The sequence below is a fragment of the Myxocyprinus asiaticus genome, chromosome 15, assembly GCF_019703515.2.
Source record: "Myxocyprinus asiaticus isolate MX2 ecotype Aquarium Trade chromosome 15, UBuf_Myxa_2, whole genome shotgun sequence".
Classification (NCBI taxonomy): domain Eukaryota; kingdom Metazoa; phylum Chordata; class Actinopteri; order Cypriniformes; family Catostomidae; genus Myxocyprinus; species Myxocyprinus asiaticus.
The window spans coordinates 21115351-21142062 of NC_059358.1; the positions used below are offsets into that span (position 1 = coordinate 21115351).

Consider the following 26712-nt stretch of genomic DNA (forward strand, 5'->3'; position numbering starts at 1 on the left):
GGCAAGTAAGGGGCTGTTCACACCAAACACATTTTTGCTTCCATATAAACTGCTTTTCAATTGTATATCTTTGTAAACATGCGCCAGACAGATGTCTTTGACCATTGCGCCACATCTCTCTGTTCTTTCAGCACATCTCGAGAAAGCATTGTTCAATTCTACTAATTGTGCTGCATCTCGCTCGGTCTCAATGGCCCCTAAACTGGCCCCACTTTTCAGTCTTTCTACATACCTATAAAAAGGAAAAAGTCCATAAATGAAAAAAAAAAAAAAACAAATAGTAAAAAAAAAAATGTCCGTTTATTTTTCTCCCTGATCTTCTGTATTTGTATACTTCCCCCCTTTTCTAACCAACTCTGTTCACATCTTGTAAGCACACATGCGCATATTCACCCAACCCTCCTCTTCATCTTTGCCTGAGTCACCAGTTTAACTTGGCCCTGGTTGTTCAGAGGCAAGTGATTCACCCAGTTGTTTTAATTGCATTCTGTTTCCAGGAGTTCATAGTAAAGGCACTTACCAGAACCATCTGATAGCAATAAGCTTAAAGCCCACAAACAGACATTTATGGTTTTGTAGGAAAGGGCAATGCAGAAACTGTCTGATGGTTGGACGTGGGCTTTTGTGAAAAACCCAGAGGTTTGACCATGGGAGAAAGAGTGTGTGTTATGCAGATTCTTAAATGACTGCAGATGCAAGTTAGAAAAGCATGCTCCAATGATGTTAGTCTCTTGACCCTTTATTGAAAATTTTCAGGACCTCCAGAATGTCTTTGAAGTCCTTTAAACCTCTTGCAGGGACTAGATGAGATGAGATAAGAGAGAGAGAGAGAGAGAGAGAGAGAGAGAGAGAGATGTAAGAATTAGTGTTTGGTATGTTTTTAAGGATGAAAATGAAAATATTTGTGACATTCAGACATCCATTTTGTCAGTATAATTATGGCATAGTACAACCCTCTCCTACATCTCAAAACAAAATAAAAATGGTCCCTATTCACTTTCCTAATTCATGTACCTGATCTTATTGTGCATGATTCATTAGTGCATGTCATTCCAAAGGGGGAAAAACTTTTGTTTTTGTTATGTTTCATCGCAATGTATTCACCTGCTTCATCTCTGAAATTACTTTCCTTTTTGGCAGACATCACCTAAGCACATGGGCTATTTGTTAATGTTAACCAGCAGCCAAATACCTCTTAGGCTTTGTTTTAGAACACTGTTTTAGGTAATGTAGACTTTCTAACCTCTTGCCACTAGTTAACACTGTAAATGAATGTCCGTAACATTAATTTACAGCAATAACAGCAAGTAATGATACATTTGAAAACTGGTACCACTGAAATAAGTTGAGATGCTCTCAAGGGTTAACTTGTACTTCAGCATCCCCATCCCGATTAAAAAGCCTCAAAAGTTGGTGCCAGAGGGGAGTAGACCTCCATCGACTACAAACTTGCATTCACGTCTGGCTTCATTATGACATGGAACACCATCTTTTCACAACCCAATCATTTACAGAAGGATAAAATCAAGTCCTTCACAATTTTTTTTTAAATTGAATATACTGTTTTACTCAGAAAAACTGTATGTTGCAATACGGAAGTAAAATGGGTTGAGAATGCCATTATTGCTTTAAAACTATCATTAGTTAGTAGCATTAGTAGCACAATCATTTGATCAGATTAAGTACTTTTGTGTTTGTTAGTATGTAAATATGTTGTTTTTAAAAGTTTAAGTTCTTTTAAAGGTGCACTCAATAATTTGTTTCCCTCATTTAAAAGGTTTTACTTCTAAAGAAATGAATAGTAATATTGAAACCTATGTATGAAATCATGACCACTCATGTGAGATGAAGAGTTCAGACATATCAGTAACCATATAAAAGTTATTTTATTCTACATGGGGCAGGGGTGCCCTCATGGGGGCAGCCATGTTAGGATCACATGACCAGCTGAATACTACTTGCTTAATCTCAGTAACTGCCCTGTCATTGGACACTTTTATTCATGGATTGTAGTATTCCTGGTTTACTGTGCATAGTGAATTTCTGCAATGGCATTAGAAACTGAAAACAACTGTGTTTGAATGATGCAGCTTCCAGACCACAAGGTGTCACTGTAAGCTAATGAAAGCCACTTTGACATACAGTACTTCAAAAAATTACTGAGTGCACCTTTAACTTTACATGGTGTCATACAAATGTGGCGCACCTGCACGAGACACTAGCAAAACAGCGAGACTGTAAAAAATTTCCACATAGTGTGTTTATTTAGAAAAACAATATATATAAAAAAAAAAAAAACCCAGCACAAATGGAGCAAAAACGTGTTTGATGTGAACAGCCCCTCAGCATTGTATGGGTAAAGAAAGAGAGTGTTCGGGCCAGCTCATTCTGACTGCCAGAGAAAGAAAGAGGTGAGACTTTGACTGGCAGGGAAAGAGCTCAGATAGGACTATTCTGAATGGCTGTTACAGAGAGAGGTCAGCTAGACCCTCTTTCATTGGCTGGGAGAGAGAGGGCTCAATAATGTGAGCTGTTCCTATTAGTACGTTGGAGAAAAGCAGGAAAAAGCAGCACCAGTATGACAGGAAGCTGAGTGGGGTTTCACTTTTTCATCAAGCTGCTAAATGTGTGTGCCAAGGGATGTGGTAGAATGGCAGGAAAAAGTGCTTAGAATAGGAAGTGAGATGAGAGAAGGGATAGAAAGGGTTGGAAAGAGGGGAAGTCTGATTATAGCCAATTCTCCTCTAAAATGCAGCTTTTTTATTCTCTCAATGCCTCCTCTTTTCCACTGTTTCCCTGCTCTTTTGCTGATTAATAGTTGAGATAAACAAAGTCACTGAAATGGAAATGTGTGAAAGATTAAATCTTTATGTCTCAACCATACATATTTAACCCTTAGGCTTTAGTAAAACCAGTTTTAAATCCGCTTATACTGTACACTGGTCTCAGGTTTGTAAATAAGCTGATTTGTCTTTGGTTATGTAGTTTGTTTGTGTGGAATCTGTGGTTTAATGAGAAGGAATCTGGTGTTTCTGTGTGTGATGGTAAGTGGTTATCAGTTACTATGAAAAGTTACCTGGTGAGGGATTACTGGGTTTTTGTCTGTCACCCACTAATCATAAGAATACTAAGAAGCAGAACTCAACATCTTTAGTAAGCAAAAACATTATAAGATAATCTCAAGTAATCATGATCCCGCTACCTATTAGTACCAAAACAGACAATGCAAAAAATACATAAAATAAACTGTAGCAATTAAAGAAATATAGGAAATACAGGGAAAATAAAATAATGGGGGATAAATAAAAATGTTTCAGATTTTAAAAAAAATTAAATGGAGATGAATTTACATACCAAATATAGTCACTTATCAGAGTAATTTACATTTTACATTTAGCAGACGCTTTTATCCAAAGCGACTTACAGTGCCCTGATTACAGGGACAATCCCCCTGGAGCAACCTGGAGTTAAGTGCCTTGCTCAAGGACACAATGGTGGTGGTTGTGGGGATTGAACCAACAACCTTCTGCTTACTAGTTCAGTGCTTTAGTCCACTACACCTGTTTCTCTCTCTTTGTCTCTGTCTCTCCAGAATGGTCACCCTGATAGACTCCAGTGTGGTTTAAATGTGGGAACCAGCTTGTACATCCTGGACCTGGAGAAAAACCAGTAAGTCAAGTGTATCTACAGTATTCTGCATCTATTGAAGAAGTCATCATCATATAGGAAAATTTGTCTGTTTGGGCTGAGCCACACCTTCACTGTAACTTCCTGCAGAGATCTTTTGCCAAAGCCACCTCACGTGTTCTACTACCTGCCAAATGGAACCGTGGTATCCATGGAGCAGAATCCAGTGGTGAGTGGACCCCTCTACATATGCTAGAGCATATTTATTTCATAATGGTTTAATCAATGTCAAATCCAGAGATCAGTGGTTTTGTACTGTATTTTTCTCTCTAACTTTTCTTCTGGATCTCTTTCACTCTTTTTCTGTCATCATTCTCCATCTCTATTTCAGACCCACTGTTACTATCACGGCTCAGTGCAAGGTTTCCCTCAGTCCCGTGTAGCTCTCAGCTCTTGCTCTGGGTTACGGTAATATATGCTTGTTTTAATTTTTTCAAACTCCAAAAGATGCAGATCCTCTGTGATGAAATTTCTGTAAGGGATGTAAATGAATCATTGTCTAAAATCTTTTAAGAATGCTGCAGGTTACTTGCAGTGCAGTAAACAATAAAACCAGCTTAAGACCATCTTACAGTAGGTTTCACAGATCATGGTAATATACATATAAAACTTGTCAGGAGAAACTTGTAGATAGAGAGGACTGTGAAATTGATGGAGGGAATATTAGAAAGGATGGGTGTGACCTGTAGCTGCTGTTTCCTCTCTCTGTAATTCCTGACAGATTATCAAAGGCTGTTGACCTTCACCCACATAATCTTTCATTTTCCTAGTATAAACTGTTCCTAGATTTTAGATCTTGGGAGTGTTGTGCTTTGAGAATGTTTCTGTGCTGAGCTGTAATTCATACTCAAGTACAAGTGCTCAGATCACCAAATGCCTTGTTTTATGTATTTTATTGTCCTTGTTGAGTGCAAACAAACAGACAGAAACCAAATAAAAGTTGATACTTACATTTATTTGGTCTTATAAAAATACTAAGAGTTAAGCATAATGCTGGCATTTCAGCAAAGTAGGTATGCCTGTGTTCTTAACACAGGAGCTCATGGAAACACAGGTTCAAATCTGACCTGTGTCATGTTCTGACCCTATTCCCCTGTATTTTGCCTATTAATAAAAACAGGGACATCACATACCACATCACATAATGTGCAGAATAAGAGCAGAGGCAGTCACATAACAAACACACACACACACACACACGTTGGTGCGGCTATCCTTATGAGGACTCTCCACAGACATAATGATTTTTCTACTGAATGAACTATAGATTCTATCCCATAACCCTACCCCTAAACCTAACCCTCACAAAAAACTTTCTGCATTTTATATTTTCAAAACAAATCGTTTAGTATCTTTTTTTTTTTTAAGCGATTTTAATTATGGGGACACTAGAACTGTCCTCATAAACCACATTTATAGCATAATATCCTTGTAATTACCAGTTTGTAATATTAGAAGATTTCCTCATAAACCACCCAAACCCATCCACACACACACACACACACACACACACACATATGTATACAGTATATATATGAACTGTGTCCAGGTGTACCTAGGAGAATTGCTGCTCTTTTGGAGGCAAAGGTTGTCACCACAAATATTGATTTAGCTTTTTTTTTTATGTTTACTAGACTTTGTATGACGTTAACTGATAAATTAAAAAACTCCTCACTCTGCAAAATTTTTCACAAGTGCCTAAAACTTTTGCACAGTACTCTCTTTGCATTCTCTCTCTCTCTCTCTCTCTCTCTCTCTCTCTGTGTGTGTGTGTGTGTGTGTGTATATATATATATATAGGTGCATCTCAATAAATTAGAATGTCGTGGAAAAGTTCATTTATTTCAGTAATTCAACTCAAATTGTGAAACTCGTGTATTAAATAAATTCAGTGCACACAGACTGAAGTAATTTAAGTCTTTGGTTCTTTTAATTGTGATGATTTTGGCTCACATTTAACAAAAACCCACCAATTCACTATCTCAAAAAATTAGAATATGGTGACATGCCAATCAGCTAATCAACTCAAAACACCTGCAAAGGTTTCCTGAGCCTTCAAAATGGTCTCTCAGTTTGGTTCACTAGGCTACACAATCATGGGGAAGACTGCTGATCTGACAGTTGTCCAGAAGACAATCATTGATACCCTTTACAAGGACGGTAAGCCACAAACATTCATTGCCAAAGAAGCTGGCTGTTCACAGAGTGCTGTATCCAAGCATGTTAACAAAAAGTTGAGTGGAAGGAAAAAGTGTGGAAGAAAAAGATGCACAACCAACCGAGAGAACCGCAGCCTAATGAGGATTGTCAAGCAAAATCGATTCAAGAATTTGGGTGAACTTCACAAGGAATGGACTGAGGCTGGGGTCAAGGCATCAAGAGCCACCACACACAGACGTGTCAAGGAATTTGGCTACAGTTGTCGTATTCCTCTTGTTAAGCCACTCCTGAACCACAGACAACGTCAGAGGTGTCTTACCTGGGCTAAGGAGAAGAAGAACTGGACTGTTGCCCAGTGGTCCAAAGTCCTCTTTTCAGATGAGAGCAAGTTTTGTATTTCATTTGGAAACCAAGGTCCTAGAGTCTGGAGGAAGGGTGGAGAAGCTCATAGCCCAAGTTGCTTGAAGTCCAGTGTTAAGTTTCCACAGTCTGTGATGATTTGGGGTGCAATGTCATCTGCTGGTGTTGGTCCATTGTGTTTTTTGAAAACCAAAGTCACTGCACCCGTTTACCAAGAAATTTTGAAGCACTTCATGCTTCCTTCTGCTGACCAGCTTTTTAAAGATGCTGATTTCATTTTCCAGCAGGATTTGGCACCTGCCCACACTGCCAAAAGCACCAAAAGTTGGTTAAATGACCATGGTGTTGGTGTGCTTGACTGGCCAGCAAACTCACCAGACCTGAACCCCATAGAGAATCTATGGGGTATTGTCAAGAGGAAAATGAGAAACAAGAGACCAAAAAATGCAGATGAGCTGAAGGCCACTGTCAAAGAAACCTGGGCTTCCATACCACCTCAGCAGTGCCACAAACTGATCACCTCCATGCCACGCTGAACTGAGGCAGTAATTAAAGCAAAAGGAGCCCCTACCAAGTATTGAGTACATATACAGTAAATGAACATACTTTCCAGAAGGCCAACAATTCACTAAAAATGTTTTTTTTATTGGTCTTATGATGTATTCTAATTTTTTGAGATAGTGAATTGGTGGGTTTTTGTTAAATGTGAGCCAAAATCATCACAATTAAAAGAACCAAAGACTTAAACTACTTCAGTCTGTGTGCACTGAATTTATTTAATACACGAGTTTCACAATTTGAGTTGAATTACTGAAATAAATGAACTTTTCCACGACATTCTAATTTATTGAGATGCACCTGTACACAGATAGAGAGAAAGAGGGATAGATAGGTGTCAGTTCATTGCACAAACTGACCTGCAAAAAAGAGCTTACACATATATTTGAAAACAATTATCATGTGTGTTTATATCAGATGTGTGTGTGTGTGTATGAGTGTGAACATGGTAGTTCAGTCTTTGTCAGTAAGTAAGCATTGTACTTTACGTTTAAACTGCACAAAACATTTTGTGCTCTTCTCAAAAGGGGAGTGATCGTCATTAACGCCACACTGAGCTTTGAGCTACATCCTGATGAAGAAGAAGTTAATAAAGATGAGGAGGGGAGTGGAGAAATGGAAGATGGATTCATGCATGTGATCTATCTTACTCACCAGCAAACATCTGAATCTAGAGACTGCGGAGTATCTCACACTTTTATTCCTCCCATTCAGATCATTCCACAAACACACAGGGTGAGTATGCCGTGTGTGTGTGTGTGTGTGTGTGTGTATGTGTGTGTAATATGCTTTATTTTTATAAAAAATATATATTTAATGTCCTAATGTCAATACATAAAAAAAAAATAAATAAAAAAAAACTTTAAGCGTACTAGATAAGATTTTGATGTTTTTTTTTTTTTAGAATACAGATGTTTTCTTTAGTAGACAGTACTTTTAGTTTAAAGTCTTTGATTTGAATTGCCATTAGTGAGTAACTCTGTTTTATTTATTCACCAAAGCCAATTTTATTCAGTGGGTGTTAACCCTGCATGCATGAGTATGGAAGTGTCTGTACTGTATGTGTCCATGAATTTGAGTGTGTGTGAATTGATGATGGGTATCAGCACTTGTTCTCATGATTCTCCTTTGCTGTTGTGTGACAGAGTAAGAGAGACATTCTTTCAGAGACCAAATATATTGAACTTGTGCTGGTGGCAGATCATAAAGAGGTAGGACAAGATATACAGTACATGCCTGTGAGGCAGTTATGTCCTCTATTGGTGCATCTACTCTGCCACTATTCTGAACTACCATATGTAACCTTTTATATCTAGATGTGCACTGTTGCCATTTTAAATCAGTTTCCATTTTTCAGTTTCTCTTTGTGTGTCTTTCTCACAGTATGTGAACTATCAGAAGAATAATAAAACCATTATCTACCGCATGCTGGATGTGGCAAATCAAGTGGATTGGGTATGTAAACATTGGTTTCAGATCTGGTAGAGCCAAGGTACAAATTAAATGTGAATGCAGGTAGAATAGAAACTAGCCATTGTCATTCATCAAGAGTCCAAAACTAGGCTTGACAAGCTAGCCTAATATTTTGTATGCAGTCAGATCCAGATGTGTCAAACTACATGTCAAAAACCTTTGTGAGTGATGCATATTCAGTGATTTACAGTGATTGTAAACTCCATCATTAAACATTTTGTCACTCTTTTCACACTTTTATGAAAGCACTTTCACATATACTGAAAGTATTAATTTGTGTCTGTTTAAATGTCTGTCTCTCTTCCTCTGTCTGGGAACTGTCTCAGTTCTATCGGCCGCTAAATGTGCGTGTGGCTCTGCTGGGTTTGGAGATCTGGAATGACCAGGATAAGATCCAGGTGGATAAAAGTCCCACTGAAACTCTAAACCGCTTCCTGGAGTGGAGGACGAGGGAGCTGCTACCACGACTACGGCATGACAATGCACAGCTAATCATGTACGTGCACACGCATTGTGGGATAGGTGGCAACAGTGTGATCATTGAAGATGTTTTTATGTTTAGGGAAATAATTCAGAATTGCTATATATGTGTTTATGTTAGGGGTGAGTCATTTGGTGGGACGACGGTTGGCATGGCATCTCAGTCCTCCATGTGCTCAAGGGATCGATCTGGAGGAGTGAATGTGGTGAGAAAAATCTTATATTAGTGCATTTATTAAAGGCTACAATATTACAACCTTAGGGGCTGTTCAGACCAAATACGTTTTTGCATTCAAAAAACTATACACAGCTAATGGAACAGAATGCAGGTGTTTCGAGATATATTTATAACAGTTGATGTTCTTTTAAATTGACAAAGCATCTTATAAATGTGGCACCCATGTACAAGACGCTGAAAAAATGTTGAAACGTAGCACAATGATCAAAGATGTCTGTCTATGGCATGTTTAAATAGACAAACAGTTAAAAAAAAACAGCTCAGACAGAAAACAAGTTTGGTGTGAATGGCCCTTTACACCTTATTGCACACACTGAACACGAAACTGCTGCGCAGCCCAGCGCAATCACAGCCAAGTAGGTATAGCTGCAGGCTGGAGACCTCCAAGTGGGGGTGGAATCTCCAAAAGAGGGCGGGGCCACTCCAAAAGTGGCATGGTTACTCCAAAAGGGGCTTGCACCAACTCCAAAAGGGGCTGTCACTTCCACTCATGGTTAAGTTTAGGGAAAGGGTTAGGTAAGGGGCTCCCTATCTCTTCAGTGGTGATTTGGAGTGACTACCCCTTTTTGGAGCGATGCATTTACATTTATGCATTTGGCAGACGCTTTTATCCATAGCAATTTACAGTGCCCTTATTACAGGGACAGTCCGCCTGGAGCAACCTGGAGTTAAGTTCCTTGCTCAAGGACACAATGGTGGTGGCTCTGGGAATTGAACCAACAACCTTTTGCTAACCAGTCCAGTGCTTTAGTCCACTATGCCACCACCACACCAATGCCTGCAGCTATACCCTTCTCATCACAGCCAAACAGAAGAGATTGATGTTTAACATATAGATATGAGGAGTGGGATATTAACGAATGAGATCTCATGGGGTGGAGCAATCCAGCGTAGTGCAGCAAACAATAAACCAAGCAAATAAACCAAGCGTTCAACAAAATTTCAAAGTAACAGTACAATGTCACTTGGTTGCCAGCACGACTCTGTGCAGTGTTCCAATTGCAGACATCTAAATATTCATGCATGTTTCCTATTGGTTGGGTCATAGGATCACCTGGTAAGTGTGTTGGGTGTGGCCTCCACAGTAGCACATGAACTAGGTCACAACCTGGGAATGAGCCACGATACTGCCAACCGAAGCTGTCAGTGTCAGAACGAGCCACGCCTTGGAGGCTGCATCATGGAGCCCTCTACTGGGTGAGTTCTGTGATGACTGCAAGTGTATGTGTGATTGTCAGGTGATAAATCATGCAGTATACAGTAAATGCTCCCATGTGCAGGTTTATGCCAAGTCAGCTCTTCAGCAGTTGCAGTGAGCGGGATCTCTCTCTCAGTCTGCTGCATGGTGGCGGGATGTGTCTGTTTAACGTACCTCAGCCGGAGAGTCTTATGGGAGGTCCGCGCTGCGGGAACTTGTATGTGGAGAAAGGAGAAGAGTGTGACTGTGGCCTGCTGGATGTAAGAAACCACTTCCTGTCTACTGTAGATATGACTGATCCTGGTTCTGGTTAGTTCGAGCCTGAGCTCAGCTGATTTGTGTCAGTGTGCCTCATGTGGCTGTGCACAGATTTGTTTTACATTTCGGAGCATCTATTTACACTAAGTGCAAATAGCCCATCTTGTTGGCAGAGGCTTTTTACACTAACTCTGCCCAGCACAGCTCAGATCAAACTCAAGACAGCCACAACAGATTTATTTGGGGTCAACTGCTGATCAAATTAAGGCAGGCATATTTGAATTTTTTGCGATGGGGCAGAGACATAAAACTGGTGTACGGGTTAGACATTTAGTGGATTAAGAGATTGGATAACTAAGTGACTATTTGCGCTCCAATAGTCTGGTGGAAACACAGGATTTTACAACAAACTGCACCCCCATATGCAGCTATGGTATAGTAGCTTTGGGTGTAATGACAGTATGTGTATGTGTTGTCACACTGGAGATCCAGGTTTGAATCCCACTCCATGACATACTTTTTCTCTACTCATAATATTTCCTATAATACTACTTATAGTAATACAAAAAAGAGATTCTTTGCAGTGATATGGTCACGGTGAATGTCTGAGTGTTTAGAGAAGGATTTGATCCGGATAAAATTAACCATGGTTTTACTGTAGTGATATTGTAGTAACCATGTGTTTTGGTTGAAACTATATAGGTCTGATGTACTAACCATGGTGTTACTACAGTAACGTTGTTAATAGTAGTTAATAGTAACCATGTTTAATTTTGTGGTTACTATGATTTTACTAGAAAAATACCATGGTGATATTATGGTTACTGATATGAAACCATGGTTAATTTTTGTAAGCTAGGGTTAGGAGACTTTTATTTTATTTATTTATTTTTTTTTAATTTTGCATTTTCTGCACAGATTTTTGGGGAAAATCTGCAGCATTCTGCGGAAAGGATTTAAACAGAGCAAAATGTCTTAAATGTATCTGAGAGTACTACACTCTTTTTGGTATCTAAATGCATCATGCAGTTATAAGTAAGGGGTGGGAAATGCATAGAACTTTTATGAATGACAGATGTCGCAATTCTGCGGAAATCTGTGACGTTTTCTGCGGAGTTCTGTGCACGCAGATTCCTCCTGGGCCTGCTCATAACCAAATGTTGTTGTTGGCACTATATTTGATTTGAGAGATGCATAATAATGTGCATAACTGATTTAATTTGAGGAATGTATAAGGATTTGCATGAATTATTTAATTTAAGAGCAAATGCTGCCTTGCATTTCGGTCTGTTCATCATATAAAGCTATCATATGCTTCAGAAGACAGGTAATATAGTACATGACAGGGCTGTTTCTGAGTATATGGGGGCCCTAAGCAAATCCTACTTGGAGGCCATGCCTGCCACATCTAGCTACAACTCTCTCCTTGCAGTTACATTCTCCCTTCCCTCTAGGGCCACAAAGGGGCCCCTTTTAACTGTCTAATTGAGCCATAAACAGCTGTCTGAGTCTTACTCGCAGGTTTTATTTAAAAAACAACATAAAACAAAAACAACAACATTGCTTTGCGGGGCCCCTTGGCGGCTCGGGGGTCCTAAGCGACTGCTTATACCGCTTATAGCTAGAAACGGCCCTGGCACATGAGTTGTATGGTCTACTTTATTTGTGCTTTCATATTGCTTTTTTGTTTATGATGGACAGCCTGTGGTCACTATGAACTGTCATTGTATGCAACAAAACTGTGTAAAGTTTCACATTTAAATAACAGCATGCAGATTTGGAACAAGATGAGGATTAGTGAAAAATTACAGAATTTTCATATTTTGGGTGAACTATTCCATCAAGAACATAATGCCAAACTACCTGAAAATATCAGACTCTAATTTTATATGTAAAATAAATAAATTCTTTAATGTGCCCTGCACCTCAGTGTGAAATCTGTTTCCTGTGTGTGTGTGTGTTCAGGAATGTAATGATCCTTGCTGCAATTCCAGTACATGTAAACTAGTTCAAGGTGCCCAGTGTTCTTCTGATGGTATCTGCTGTGAAAACTGCAAGGTGTGTAGGGGTCCGTATTAACAGGCATGCATACACACACATTCAAACATATGCTGCTTATATGAATCTCACCGCATCCCCTTCTCCCCTGTAGCTGCGTGTGGCTGGGTGGGTGTGTCGAGAGCCCATAGGAGATTGTGATTTGCCGGAGTACTGCACTGGTACCTCCCCCTACTGCCCACCCAATGTGTTCCTGCAGAATGGAGAGCTGTGCAAGGGTGGGGCATCTTTCTGCTACAGCGGTGTGTGTGCCAGTCTGGATGCGCAGTGCCAAATGCTCTGGGGACCAAGTGAGTGTCACACACTCCACAAGCATGTGTCTGACGATTCTCACCTAGAGCCAATCACTGGCTTTGTGTTTGGACCGAAGGGTCTAGGAAATATGGAAGTAAACAATATTTCCATATTACCTTCTTTGTGGATGGAATGAAATGTATAAAGCAGTTTCACAAAAATAGGCTGTTAAGATGTAGATGTTTGCACTTGCAGCTTTCTTCATTGAATATTGTCAACTCACAATCCATAGAGGTTTCCTGTAGTTTCAGAAGTAGATTTATTTTAGTTTGTTCCTCTTTCTCTCCACCCCTCTTAGACTCCACCCATGCTCCACCCATCTGCTTCTCTTCAGTGAATAAACAGGGCAATAAGTATGGAAACTGCGGCCAGATGCCCAATGGTTCCTACATCCCCTGCTTGAAAGGGTGAGGACATGTTGACTCTAACATGCAATTTTTTTCAAATATCAACATGATTACATTTGTTTTCCTGAAATCCCCCACAAATTGTATGTTTTGTAAATTCTTTTTCATATATTTTATATAGGTAATTAGAACAAAATGTGCAAAACTGTGCCGTTATATTGTTTTAATAATGTTGCACCTCTTCTGGAATGCTCCTGTTAATGTTTAGGGATGTGCACTGTGGGAGGGTCCAGTGTCAGGGTGGAAGTGACCGTCCTCTGCTGGGCTCCAATGCTGAGATTCTGACCACAAAGGTTAAATTGAACCAGAGTGACTTTATCTGTCGAGGGACCTATTTTAATCTCGGTGATGATGTTTCTGACCCAGCAATGGTGGCCCAGGGGACTGCTTGTGGATCCAACAAGGTGTGTGCCCACAAAATGTCCAACTTTCTTTAAATTAAATAATGTATCTGCAATCTTTTTGCTGTAACAACTCAGTATCAATTTCTCAGGCTTGTGTGGACCAACGCTGTCAGGACGTTTCCATGTTTGGTGTAGAAGAATGCCGCAGGAAGTGCAATGGCCATGGGGTAAGGATGGGGATGGGAGGAGAGGACACTACATATCTGGAGAACTTTTCTGTTTATCATAATGATAGAAGTTTAAAGCTAACCCCTTGACTCTGTCTTTATCTCTCTTTGTGCATGTAGGTGTGTAACAGTAACAAGAATTGTCACTGTGATGAGGGCTGGGCTCCTCCTGATTGCAGATACTCTGGTACTGGAGGCAGTGTGGACAGTGGCCCCACACGAGAACCCAGAGGTAACACTCACACACAAAACACACACACATGTTTACTTGTATCTACATGGGGACATACAATAGACGAATTAAAAATACCACACCCTAACCCTATAAGAACCTTTTGTAATTTATATTTGAATAAACAATATTTCATTTATTTATTTATTATTAAAAAATTGTATTGATTCCATTCACAAAGTAAATAAACATAACAGAAAATACGGAATCACATTATATAAATTAATACCAGCAGGTGGGTGTGTTTTTAAGACCAAGCTTATACAATCTAGAGGGGGTCCAATAGAATCGATGTAAAATCTTAAACTGCATAAGGTGCACCCTTGCATCTGTAGACATGATGTTTTTTAGAATCCTATCCCACACTCCCTCCTCCAGTACCAAGTTTAAATCTTTCTCCCATAGTCTCTTAAGAGAAGTTGAAGCTTCGTCCCCCAGACTCTGAATTAACATGGAGTAATACACTGATGCCTCATGACCTTTTCCAAAAGCAGTAATCACCACTCCCAGAGTATCTGCCGCTTTAGGGGGGTGTATACTACTCCCAAAAATAGTACAGTTCAGGTGGCGCAGCTGTAAATACCTAAAGAATTGAGACCTGGGATTCCCAAAATGTTGAACCATATTTTCAAAGGATCTCAGCACTCCACTCTCATATAGGTCACCGAGCGTATTAACCTCCCTCACAATCCACTCTGACCAGCAGAAAGGGGACTTATTCATACATCATTTTGGATTCAGCCATATGCTCGAGGCAACATTTAAATAAATGTCTGAATTAAGAATTAAACACTCTGGACACTTTTGTCCATACCGAGTGCAAATGTGAGATAACGGAGTTTAACTTAACTTCTCCGGTTAGTTTGATAGAAAGAAACCTCTCAGGTGGAAGCGACCAAAGAGCCAAATGTCTGAGACAAAATGCATAATAATAAAACAAAATCTTGTGTAGGCCTAGCCCACCTTTGTCAATCGGCTTATGCAATTTACTGAAATGTAATCTGGAACATTTACCATTCCAAATGAAGGACTTTGCTATGCTATCAAATTGCTTGAAATAAGAGAGAGGGACATCTATAGGGAGAGATTGTAGCAGGTAATTGAATTCTGGAATACAATTCATTTTAATAACATTAACCTTCCCAGTCATAGATAAATGTAATGAAGCCCATCTACCCACATCGCTCAAAAACCTTTTTAATAAAGGGTCAAAATTAACTCTAACTAAATCACACAAATTTGCTGGTAATAAAATACCCAAATACTTCATGCCCTGTTTGGGCCACTGGAAGGCGTACCCGGCTGAAAAGCTGTTACCGGGCAGTACGCTGTCAGAGCCAAAGCTTTGATTTAGACTCACTCTGTATCCTGAGAACTTAGAAAAGGAATTAATAATTCTGTGGAGACAAGGCATAAATCTAGTAGGGTCGGAGACAAATAATAAAATATCATCTGCGTGAAGCAAAAGCTTATGCGCCATGCCACCTGCCACCACCCCTGGAAAATCATCCTTCCTTCTTATCGCGGCTGCTAATGGTTCCTGGGCAAGATAGAATAATAAGTGGGAAAGAGGGCAACCCTGCCGGGTGCCCCTATCCAGAGTAAAATAGTCTGAAATTAATCCATTCGTTTGAACCGCCGCTACCGGGTGTCTATAAAGTAACTTAATCCACCCAATAAAAGTATTCTTGAACCCATACATTTCCAAAATCTTAAAAAGATAATCCCATTCTACCATATCAAATGCCTTTCCGGCGTCAAGTGAGATGGCAGCGACCGGAGTCTGATCATTTGCCACTAACCACATGATATTAATGAAACCTCTAATGTTATCAGAAGAGTTACGGCCCGAATATCTATATGTATAAGAGATGTCATAACTTTATTAATCGGTTAGCCAGAATATTTGACAATATTTTAACGTCTAGCTGGATCAGGGAAATTGGACGATAACACTTACACTCGCTTGGATCTTTGTCCTTTTTAAGAATCAGACTTTTTTAAGAATTGGCTGAAGCTTTCTATTCTTTAATGATTCCATATAAACTTCTAGCAAAATTGGAGTCAGTTCTGTAGCATAAGATCTAAAAACTCCTGTAGCAAGGCCTTAATTACCTCGCCAGCTCCTCCAAGGTTATCTCAGAGTCAAGAAAATTATTTTGCTCAGTCGTCAGTTTAGGAAGTTCTAATGGTTCCACAAAGTTTCTAAAATCCTCTTCAGTAGATGAAGACGTGGAACTATAGAGATCAAGATAGAATTCTTTAAAAGCATTATTAATATCAATGGCTGAGATAAATATTTCACCACCAGCAGATTTCACTGAGGGAATGGTAGAAAAAGACTCTCTGTTTTATATATCTGGCCAGAAGCTTCCCCGCTTTGTCTCCCAACTCAAAGTATGACTGTCTTGCCCTGAATAGCCAAAACTCCACCTTCCACGACAAAATAGAATTATATCTGTATTTCAATCGGGTCAATTCCCTGAGGCCATTAGACAACATTCAGTGCTTCAGCTCTGACTTGGCAATTCCCTTCCAATTCCATGAGTTCTTGTGCTTTGGATTTTTTGGTGAATGAGGCATAGTGTATGATCTGACCCCTAAGAACTGCCTTAAGTGCCTCCCAAGCCATGCCCACAGAGGATACTGAGGACCAGTTAGTCTCCATATAGACATTGATTTCAGTCTTAAGCATTTGTTGGAATTCAGGATTTTGCAAAAGGGATACATTAAAATGCCAACTATATGATTTATTTGTCTCCGTATGTGGCAACACCTCTAAATACACCAGGGTGTGATCTAAGACTAAAATGCGGCTTGCAACATCCCATAAAAAAGCCCTGATCATTAACGTTCGGTGCATAAATATTAGACAAAATAAGACATTGCCCCTGAATTTCAGCTAAAACAATAATGACTCTTCCTAATTTATCTTTAATCTGTTTGAGACATTTGAATTGTAAATGTTTACTGATCCGTGTAATGACTCCCCTGCTCTTACTCAAGCCAGCAGTATAAAAAACATTCTTGAAGAAACACTATATCATATTTCTTATGCTTAAGAAGAGAAATAACCTTCCTTCTTTTTATGGGGTGCCCCTACCATTCATATTCCACGTGGAGAGAGAGACAATCCACTCATATTAACATTTGATATTTTGACATATAAGAAAAAATAGATTGTGTGTCAAAAACAAGATTATAAATACCACATTCCACCATTGGTACGACCATTAAAACCCAAACTTCCCCCAGAACCAAACAAACAGAAAAAAGAAAAACGTGCGCATTAACCCCGCTTACGACAGCGGCAACTGGCGTCCATCCCTCCAAACTCAAACAGTCCATGTACACCTAAAAGGCCCCCCATGAAAACTTTGCCGTCGGATTGCTCAAGTCTGGTGTTTCTATACAAATTTTGTGAGACAATTATACAGAAAAGATAATCTATAAAACAAACTCCAGCCAATAGGCGGAACAAACACAAAGAGCATGTAGATTCATCCACAAAACTGTCCTGAAGTCGTGCCACTCTACAAAATAAGCTCCAGCTACTAGGCAGAACCAGCACAAAAAAATGCTCAGTTTCCTCAAACAGTCAAGTGAATGCTCAGTGAGCCGGTCAACTCAGCTGCAACATGAGTACCACAAGATAACTTACTCACTCCATTGACCTTATGAAGGACATCGCTTGCTATGGGCATGTGAATGTTTTACAGCCCTCCTTAGCATCTATTCTCAATTTGGCTGGGAATATCAGTGCAAAAGGGACCTTCTGTTGATATAAAAATTTCTTGCATTCTTTAAATCGATCACGTTTCTCTCTTGTCGAATTCGCAAAGTCTGGGAACAAGAAAATGCTGTGGTTTTTCCAAGAATGGCTTCCTTTACTCCACCCTTCATGAAACACAAGATCTTTACATTTATATTTATGCATTTGGCAGACGCTTTTATCCAAAGCGACTTACAGTGCATTTATTACAGGGACAATCCCCCTGGAGCAACCTGGAGTTAAGTGCCTTGCTCAAGCACACAATGGTGATGGCTGTGGGGATTACCAGTTATTTGCTTTAGCCCACTACGCCACCACCACTCCAGATCTTTATCAGATGATCTCAGAAATTTGGCAAGAATTGATTGGGGCCTGTCTCCCTCAGCGGATCGACAAGCAGGAACCCTGTGAGCTCGTTCGATTTCCAGCTTATGGTCTGCTATGTCGAGCAGATTCGGAAGGAGCCCATCTAGGAATTTCACCATATCCTGTCCTTCTTTGTCCTCTTAGGAATTCAGACAAAATGACATTATTCTGCCGGCTACGGTTCTCCGTGTCCTCCAACTTCTCCCAGACATGCTCCAAATCCACCTTGGTCACTAGCAGATTAGCAGATAATTCCCTCTCCGATGACTTCAGATAATCGATCCGTTTCTCGACATCCCCCACTCTTGTAACCACCTCAGAGAACTTTGCTTCTATGGCAGTGATCAATCGACGTATCACAGCAAGATCCTCCAAGTCAGCAATGACCTTCGTCAGCATTGCTGACATTTTCAACATCAGCATTTCCTGCATCTCTCCAAAATAATTGACTCGCTGGCTCACGGCCTGCTCAGGGGTGTCACTTTGAGCACGTAAGTGACTTTTAATGTCTCCAGAGCCTGAGGATTTTGAATTCTTTGACATATTGTCCTCCTAGAACTGTTATGAAATAGAGTGTATCAAATCTCATGGTTTATGTCATTAAAAGTGTTAAAACTAGCAAAGTGCACAGAGCTCGTTGTTTACTCATCCAGTCCTCGCATGGCGGCCTGGTTGCTCCCCACAATATTTCATTTATAAATAATTCTTTCAAACTCAGATGCACAGGTAGATGTCTAAACCTGCTGGGCATTACAGCCTGCCGCACCTCCGCCGGTGCCCTCAGTTGTCCAGCTACGGGGTCATCAGCCACCTATCACGGATGTTTTGTCCAATTAATCCTGGAAAATCTCATGGTGGTGGGGCAGCGGTCAGGGACATCTCCCTGCCACCCCCCGCAGCTGGACACCAAATCTTTTCCATTGCCTTTCGTCCTTGATTTCCCAACAAGACATTCCTCCTTTCTTGTCGAGACATACCATGGGTTCAATACACCCCCCCCATGAGCAGACCTACCCTATGTCCAAGGCCTTTTCTCTGTTAGAAAAAAACACAAGCTATCAATCTCTGCCTACCACCTGTCCAGTGCCTATCCTTAAACCAATCCTCCAACAGATTAAGTAGGAGAGCGACGTGAGAGGCGAGCTGTGAGACTGCGTTAGCTGCCCCTCCAATGCCTAGCTTGGCCTGGTTTTGCTCCCCACTCAATCCCTCTCCAGAAACCCCTGGATAAGGACTGAGTAGGTCAGTGGAAATATTCCTCCTCACCCCTTTCCTCTTCTACATGCTACCTCACCACATATCGCAATTGTTCCCTATTTACACTTTCTCACTTTTGCACACCCCACTTTTCATCCTTCCTTCTTAACCATAGCCAGAAGCTCCCTTTTTCTGTTCCTTCTTCCATTTCCTTCAGAGACTTCTTCAATGCTGATCCAAAGATATCAATGTTTTTCAGCAGGTGCTGCATTGATGTTCTAATAAACCCTCGACACCCGACCTCCACAGGGTAAGTGGCAGCCCTCCATCCATTTCCCCTGCACTCAGCGGCCAGATCAGCATATTTTAGCTTCTCCCTCTCATAGGCTGCCTCACGTCCCTCTTCCGATGGGATAGTAAGTTCTATCATATTGACTGTCCTTGCTGATGTTGACCATAACACCATGTCCGGCCTTAAGGAGGTAATGACAATCACTGAAGGAAATTTTAGCTGCTGGCCAAGGTCAACCACCACTGACCAATCACTTCCATGTGCCATGATTGACCTTTCCTCCCTCCATGCCATGCCCTGTGTGGCATCTCCCTTTTTAACAAACTCAATGTACTTCCTCTGAGGAGCAAGATGACTTTTGTTGGCCTTTATTCTATCCACCTCCAGGATCTCTGCCTGCTTTTGCAGAACCTGATCATGCCGCCACCTGTACTGTCCTTGTGCCAAGGCGGTCTTGCGCCCAGCCAACATGTACTGCAGATTTGCTCTTGGGACCTCACAGAGTGGACAACTCTCCTTGCAGAACCTAATAGAGCTTGGAAGAGTGTCATAGGTGGATCTTCCTGGGGTATCTTCCACAGATCAGCCCATCCTAAAACTCTATTAGATGCACCTTCCCATACTGTCCAGCATCATTGCTGCTTCTGGCTGACTGCTCGAATCATATACCCTTCCTCTTACACCTTAGTTACTTCTGTCACTACCATTGTTTTCTTCTGTTTTCTAGAGGCAGCTGACCACAGTTTGGGAGCCATCCCCCATCCAAGGCCTGCTTTTCCTGATTGGGTTCTTCCAACAATCTCTTGTTGCTTCAGTCTTGAAACCACCCTGTTTACAAACTCCTCTGCCTTCCAGCCGCTGCCTGTTCGGACCTGGGCTTGACAAGCCCTCACTGATTGGTCTGCTGATTCTCTTCATTCTTAGAACAGCCTGGCCTTCTCCTGCTTGTAACCCAGTGTGATGGACTTTAATGGCAGCTGTAAGGCATTTATTTCAAACAATGCTATGTCTGAAAGACAATGTGGCAAGCCAAGCCACTTCCTGATGTAACTGTTGGCCTTGGTATCAATCCTTGCCACTTCTGCTTCAGTGATCTCACACATCTTTAATGGCCACATCATGTGATGATACAATGTAAATTGGTAACACCAAACCTTGTATTTGCCAGGGAGATGACAATTGTCTATCTTATCCAAGCCCTCTTTCAGCTGCTTCAGAACCAACCTTGCTATGTGTTTATCTGACAGATCTGCTGTATTCTCTCCCTAAACTTTGAATGGGCTGCTCTGCCAGCACTGGAATTCTTTCAACATCCACCTTAAACGATACCTGGTCGCCTTGAATCCCCTTACGAATAGAAGAGCTACATTAATTTGCTGGTTTGATGTTCATCCTGGCCCATGTCAAAAGCTCTTCCAGCCTTTTTAAGAGTCTGTTTGTACATGCAGCAGTCTGAAGAATACTTGTGACATCATCCATATAGTTGTGCAGTGCTGGCAATCTCACCCCAGATTGTGCACGGATTCCTTGGGCCATCTGTCTGGCACCAATTAGGATGATCTCAAATGCAGCTGTGAACAGGATGGGAGGGATTGAACATCCCATCGCAATCCATTTTTCCAGTTGCTGCCATCCAGTTATGTACTCCTGTGTTGTATGACATATTTTCAAGTCCCCATAGTAACTATCTACCAAGCTCTTAATACACGGAAATACACAGTGCATAGCTGATGAGCTGGTGTGGAACTGATCCATAGGCATTTGCCAGGTCCAGCCAGAGTACATGGAGGTCTTTCTTGTCTCTCCTGTGTAGTGAGAATCACCCTGGCACCAATTGAAATGAACTGGGCCTCACACAAGACACCAAAGTATGTGGTGATTTTTGATCACCATTCACTCAAGGTGCATATGTGTGTAATTATTAATATCAGACGGCCCCTCCCTCCATCCTCGGAGCACCAGCTAAGGAGTTTCACCTTAACAGTAAAAGAATTATCCACATGGACCATTCAATAAATTAGAAATATGTAAATTGGAGGGAGCTGGTTATCTGATTAATCTGAAGGATTCATGAGATTCAGCAAAACTACAAAATGGTACTAATATGTTTAAGAATAATATAAATGAATAAGTGCATAGGTTGGAAATATGCAATTGGTTGGAAATATGCAATTGGTTGAATTGGTTGGCAAAGTATGACTGTTATCTTATGAAAGAGAAATTGCTGTTTCTCTGTTAATTAATAAGGTGAAAACCTTATTCCTAATTAAACAAATAACGCAGAGATTATTTGCAAGACATTTCATACATATTTCATACTCAAGGAGGTAATGGTGATCTCAGAAAGAAATTTTAGCTGCTGGCCAAGGTAGACCACCATCGATCAATCACTTCCATGTGCCAGGATTGACCTTTCCTCCCTCCGTGCCATGCCCTGTGTGGCACCTCCCTTTTTAACAAACTCAATTTACTTCTTCTGAGGAGCATGATGGCCTTTATTGGCCTTTATTCTACACACCTCAAGGATCTCTGCCAGCTTTCGCAGAACCTGATCATGCCACCACCTGTACCGTCCTTGTGCCAAGGCGGTCCTGTACCCAGCCAACATGTGCTGAAGATTTGCTCTTGGGGTCTCACAGAGTGGATAACTCTCCCCTTTTCCATAACACAGAGACAATTTCAAGGGCTTGGAAGAGTGTCATAGCTGGATCTTGTTAGAAAAACTTGTGCTGCTGACCACAGTTTGGGAGCCATCCCCCATCCAAGGCCAGATCTTCCTGATTCGGTTCTTCCAACAATCTCTTGTTGATGACATCTTGAATATATACAGTATACAGCTGAAGTCAGAAGTTTACATACACCTTAGCCAAATACATTTAAACTCAGTTTTTCACAATTCAATTAAAAAAAATATATATTATTTTTTTGGGGGATTTTTCCCCTTTTTCTCCCAATTTGGAATGCCCAATTCCCAATGCACTTTAAGTCCTCATGGTCGCATAGTGATTCACCTCAGTCCGGGTGGCGGAGGACAAATCCCAGTTGCCTCCGCGTCTGAGACCATCAACCCACACGTCTTATCACGTGGCTTGTTGAGTGCGTTGCCACAGAGACATAGCACATGTGGAGGCTTCACGCCATCCACTGCGGCAACCACGCTCAACTCAACATGTGCCCCACCGAGAACGAACCACATTATAGTGACCACAAGAAGGTTACCCCATGTGACTCTACCCTCCCTAGCAACTGGGCCAATTTGGTCGCTTTGGAGACCTGGCTGGAGTCACTCAGCATGCCCTGGGATTTGAGCTAGCGAACTAGCAGAGGTGGTAGCCAATGTATTTTACCACTGAGCTACCCAGGCCCCCTAATCAATTCAACATTTAATCATAGAAAACATTCCCTGTCTTAGGTCAATTAGGATCACTACTTTATTTTAAGAATGCGAAATGTCAGAATAATAGTAGAGAGAATTATTTATTCCCAGTGGGTCAGAAGTTTACATATACTTTGTAAGTATTTGGTAGCATTGCCTTTAAATTGTTTAACTTGGGTCAAATGTTTTGGGCAGCCTTCCACAAGCTTCTCACAATAAGTTGCTGGAATTTTGGCCCATTCCTCCAGACAGAACTGGTGTAATTGAGTCAGGTTAGTAGACACATTTTCTATCGGATTGAGGTCAGGGCTTTGTGATGGCCACTCCAGTACCTTGATTTTGTTGTCCTTAAGCCATTTTGCCACAACTTTGGAGGTATGCTTGGGGTCATTGTTCATTTGGAAGACCCATTTGCGATGAGCTTTAACTTCCTGGCTGACTGTCTTGAGATGTTGCTTCAATACAGCCACATCATTTTTCTTTAAATCTTTAAATGATACCATTTATTTGTGAAGTGCACTAGTCCCTCCTGCAGCATAGAACCTCCCCCCCAACATGATGCTGCCACCCCCATGCTTCATGGTTGGGATGGTGTTCTTCGGCTTGCAAGCCTCACCCTTTTTCCTCCATACATAACGATGGTAATTATGGCCAAACAGTTTGATTTTTGTTTCATTAGACCAGAGGACATTTCTCCAAAAAGTAAGATCTTTGTCCCCATGTGCACTTGCAAACTGTAGTCTCGCTTTTTTATGGTGGTTTTGGAGCAGTGGCTTCTTCCTTGCTGAGCAGCCTTTCAGGTTATGTCAGTATCGGACTTGTTTTACAGTGGATATAGATACTTGTCTACCTGTTTCCTCCAGCATCTTCACAAGGTCCTTTGCTGTTGTTCTGGGATTGATTTGCAGTTTTCGCACCAAACTACATTTTTCTCTAGGAGACAGAATGCGTTTCCTTCCTGCACGGTATGATGGCTGCATGGTCCCATGGTGTTTATTCTTGCGTACTATTGTTTGTATAGATGAACGTGGTACCTTGGATGAACCAGACGTGGAGGTCCACAATTTTTTTCTGAGGTCTTGGTTGATTTTTTTTTTTATTTTCCCATGATGTCAAGCAAAGAGGCACTGAGTTTGAAGGTACACCTCCAATTCAGTACACCTCCTATCAGAAGCTAATTGGCTAATTATCTAAAGGCTTGACATCATTTTCTGGAATTTTCCAAGCTGCTTAAAGGCACAGTTAACTTAGTGTATGTAAACATCTGACCCACTGGAATTGTGATATAGTCAATTAAAAGTGAAACAATCTGTCTGTAAACAATTGCTAGACAAATTACTTATGTCATGCACAAAGTAGATGTCCTAAACGACTTGCCAAAACTATAGTTTGCTAATATTAAATCTGTGGAGTGGTAAAAAAAAAAATAAAATAAAAAAGTTTTAATGATTTCAACTTAAGAGTAAGTAAAGATCTGACTTCAACTGAATTTGTGTGTGTGTATAAGTTAGAAGTTACAATTTATATTTAAAGTGATTTTCATAATGAGTCAGGTTAGATATACTTCGTTTTCTGAAGGGATTTTTGAAAGTTAACACAATATTAGACGTTTGCTCACCACACTGATAACAATCAGAATTAGAATCAGAATGATCTTTATTGTCATTATACACAGGTACAATGACACTCTGTTTGGCTTTGCAATGCTTTGCATATGTCTTGCTTCCTTTCTATATGTACAGATTCTGATCCTGCACAGATGGCTCTGCTGGTGATCTTCCTGTTTGTGTTGCCAGTCGGGCTGCTGTTTGTTGCATTCCGGTTCCCCCGCTGTCGCCGAAGCCTTGTGAACCTCGGCCACACGCCCTTCAACAAAACTCGACAGAGCCGGTGAGACAAAGAGTCAGAATGACACAGGGACAGAGAGATAGTTGACTAATTGAATCAATTATTATTGATCTCACTTTGCTGCTCATACAGGCTGCCTGGGTAATGACTCATTGAATAAGAATAACAATGAATTATCACAATTGGATAAACCCATCCAATACACACAGTAGAGAACAAAAGTAAACACTGGCTTCAGATCTAACAGACAGATAGTTGACATTAAATGCTTTTGTGAGGTTAATATGTCCTGCAGTGTTACATACTATAATCCATCAAAAACTTTTTAAAACAGCATTTGCTAATATTTTACGATTACATTGCATGCAGTCTCAGACCCCATTTCCACCTGGTATTAAGATGCGTCTCGGGTGATCTGTTCACATGTGGTCAGGTGAGACACATTGCTGTTTACACCTGGCCACTTTAATGCATCTCCTGCGACCACTAGTGATTGGATTTGGAGGGGAGGGACTCTGTTTCATGACGTCATACATCAATCACTATGTCAGCGTGTTACTGTATGACATTAAAGAGCTCATATAATGCTAATTTACATGTTCGTGATTTTATTTTGGGGGTCTACTAGAATAGGTTTACATGCTTTAATGTTAAAAAAAAAACCACATTATTTCTCTTATACCGTAAAAAAATTTTCCCCGCTCTTTATACTTTGTTGCCAAAGTAGCCCTTAGGCGGGCATTATGCAAATGTGTTACATAGTGACGTAGATACTTTCTGAAAGAAATGGCTGGACTACAATCCAGCTGTTTCTTTTAGTTCTTGAGCAGTATTGTGTGTGGGAGAGAATAACTCCCTTCTGCGTGGACTTTGTGCTTTGAAACTTTGCAGACCTTTTACATGCACAAAGGTAAAATCCCCATAAGCATAATAGGGCCTCTTTAAAGCACAAAAAAGTCAGAAAAGACAATTTAATCTAAGCACAAAAGCAATATTTCAAGTAGAATTGTCCGTTATTTTACTGGATTAGTTGAATTAACCTGAGCTGCAGATGTTCATGCTTCTCATGAGTGTCCCTGCATGTTGATATCAGACACAATGAAGAAGATCTGTGAAGTTCTCATGCTTGTGAATATATCCGCTTTTTTAATTTTTCAGATCGGACTGTTATTTCCTTTTAAATTGCTTGTAACCAGAAAAGTTTAAACTCCAGTTTTTGTGCAGTGGTTGATTGACAGGCAAGGGATGGTGCTTCGCTGCTGCCAGAATGCATACAGGACGGATTAGCATTTACACATGTGATGCGTTCAGATGCGTTTTTTACCACATTCGTATGTGGTTTTTGTGATCTGATCACAAATGTTTTAGACCCCGTTTAGACCTGTATTTAGCACTGACCACTTGTGATCCGATCACCAAAAACGCATCTTAATACCTGGTGGAAACGGGGTCTCATATTAATTTAGATTACATGGAATATTTGTACTTTTAAAGTTTCGTTTGTTACACCACATGACCATTTAAAAATTACCTAGTCAAGGCAAAAAGTTGAATAAAATATAGCTTTTCCTCATACATTCATAGAAACCTAAAATCTATATGTTGATTACAAAAAAGTCCATGGACATGTGATGCATCTACTACGCCAATACTACTGGGTAAAAAAACTGCTGTGGATTATCCAATATGATTGCTTTGCTGTGTTTTACCCATGATGCAGCAGGGTCTCTGTGGCCTATATTGAATACTGTGTGAAAGAGGAAGACATCTGGAGGTAACTGTGAACGTAAAGCTCCAGTATGTGGTGTAAAATAAGCCATATGGTAAAAGTAGCTTTACTTGTGTAGTGGAATACTCAATATCTCCCCAGCAGGGGCTTTAAATGAC

General features: G+C 40.6%; 1 protein-coding gene across 2 annotated transcripts in view; it reads left to right on the forward strand.

The window, feature by feature from the left end:
- Positions 1 to 26712, forward strand: part of LOC127453270 (disintegrin and metalloproteinase domain-containing protein 15-like) — a 42719-nt gene that overhangs the window by 7245 nt on the left and 8762 nt on the right. For both annotated transcript variants that reach the window (XM_051719507.1, XM_051719508.1), the window contains exons 3-19: positions 3593 to 3669; positions 3778 to 3856; positions 4019 to 4095; positions 7293 to 7500; positions 7911 to 7976; positions 8149 to 8220; positions 8565 to 8734; positions 8840 to 8924; positions 10005 to 10153; positions 10237 to 10414; positions 12378 to 12470; positions 12565 to 12760; positions 13063 to 13171; positions 13380 to 13575; positions 13665 to 13742; positions 13863 to 13974; positions 24720 to 24867. In XM_051719507.1, coding sequence (XP_051575467.1) covers positions 3593 to 3669; positions 3778 to 3856; positions 4019 to 4095; positions 7293 to 7500; positions 7911 to 7976; positions 8149 to 8220; positions 8565 to 8734; positions 8840 to 8924; positions 10005 to 10153; positions 10237 to 10414; positions 12378 to 12470; positions 12565 to 12760; positions 13063 to 13171; positions 13380 to 13575; positions 13665 to 13742; positions 13863 to 13974; positions 24720 to 24867 — 2093 coding nt within the window. The remainder of the gene's footprint in view (positions 1 to 3592; positions 3670 to 3777; positions 3857 to 4018; positions 4096 to 7292; positions 7501 to 7910; positions 7977 to 8148; positions 8221 to 8564; positions 8735 to 8839; positions 8925 to 10004; positions 10154 to 10236; positions 10415 to 12377; positions 12471 to 12564; positions 12761 to 13062; positions 13172 to 13379; positions 13576 to 13664; positions 13743 to 13862; positions 13975 to 24719; positions 24868 to 26712) is intronic.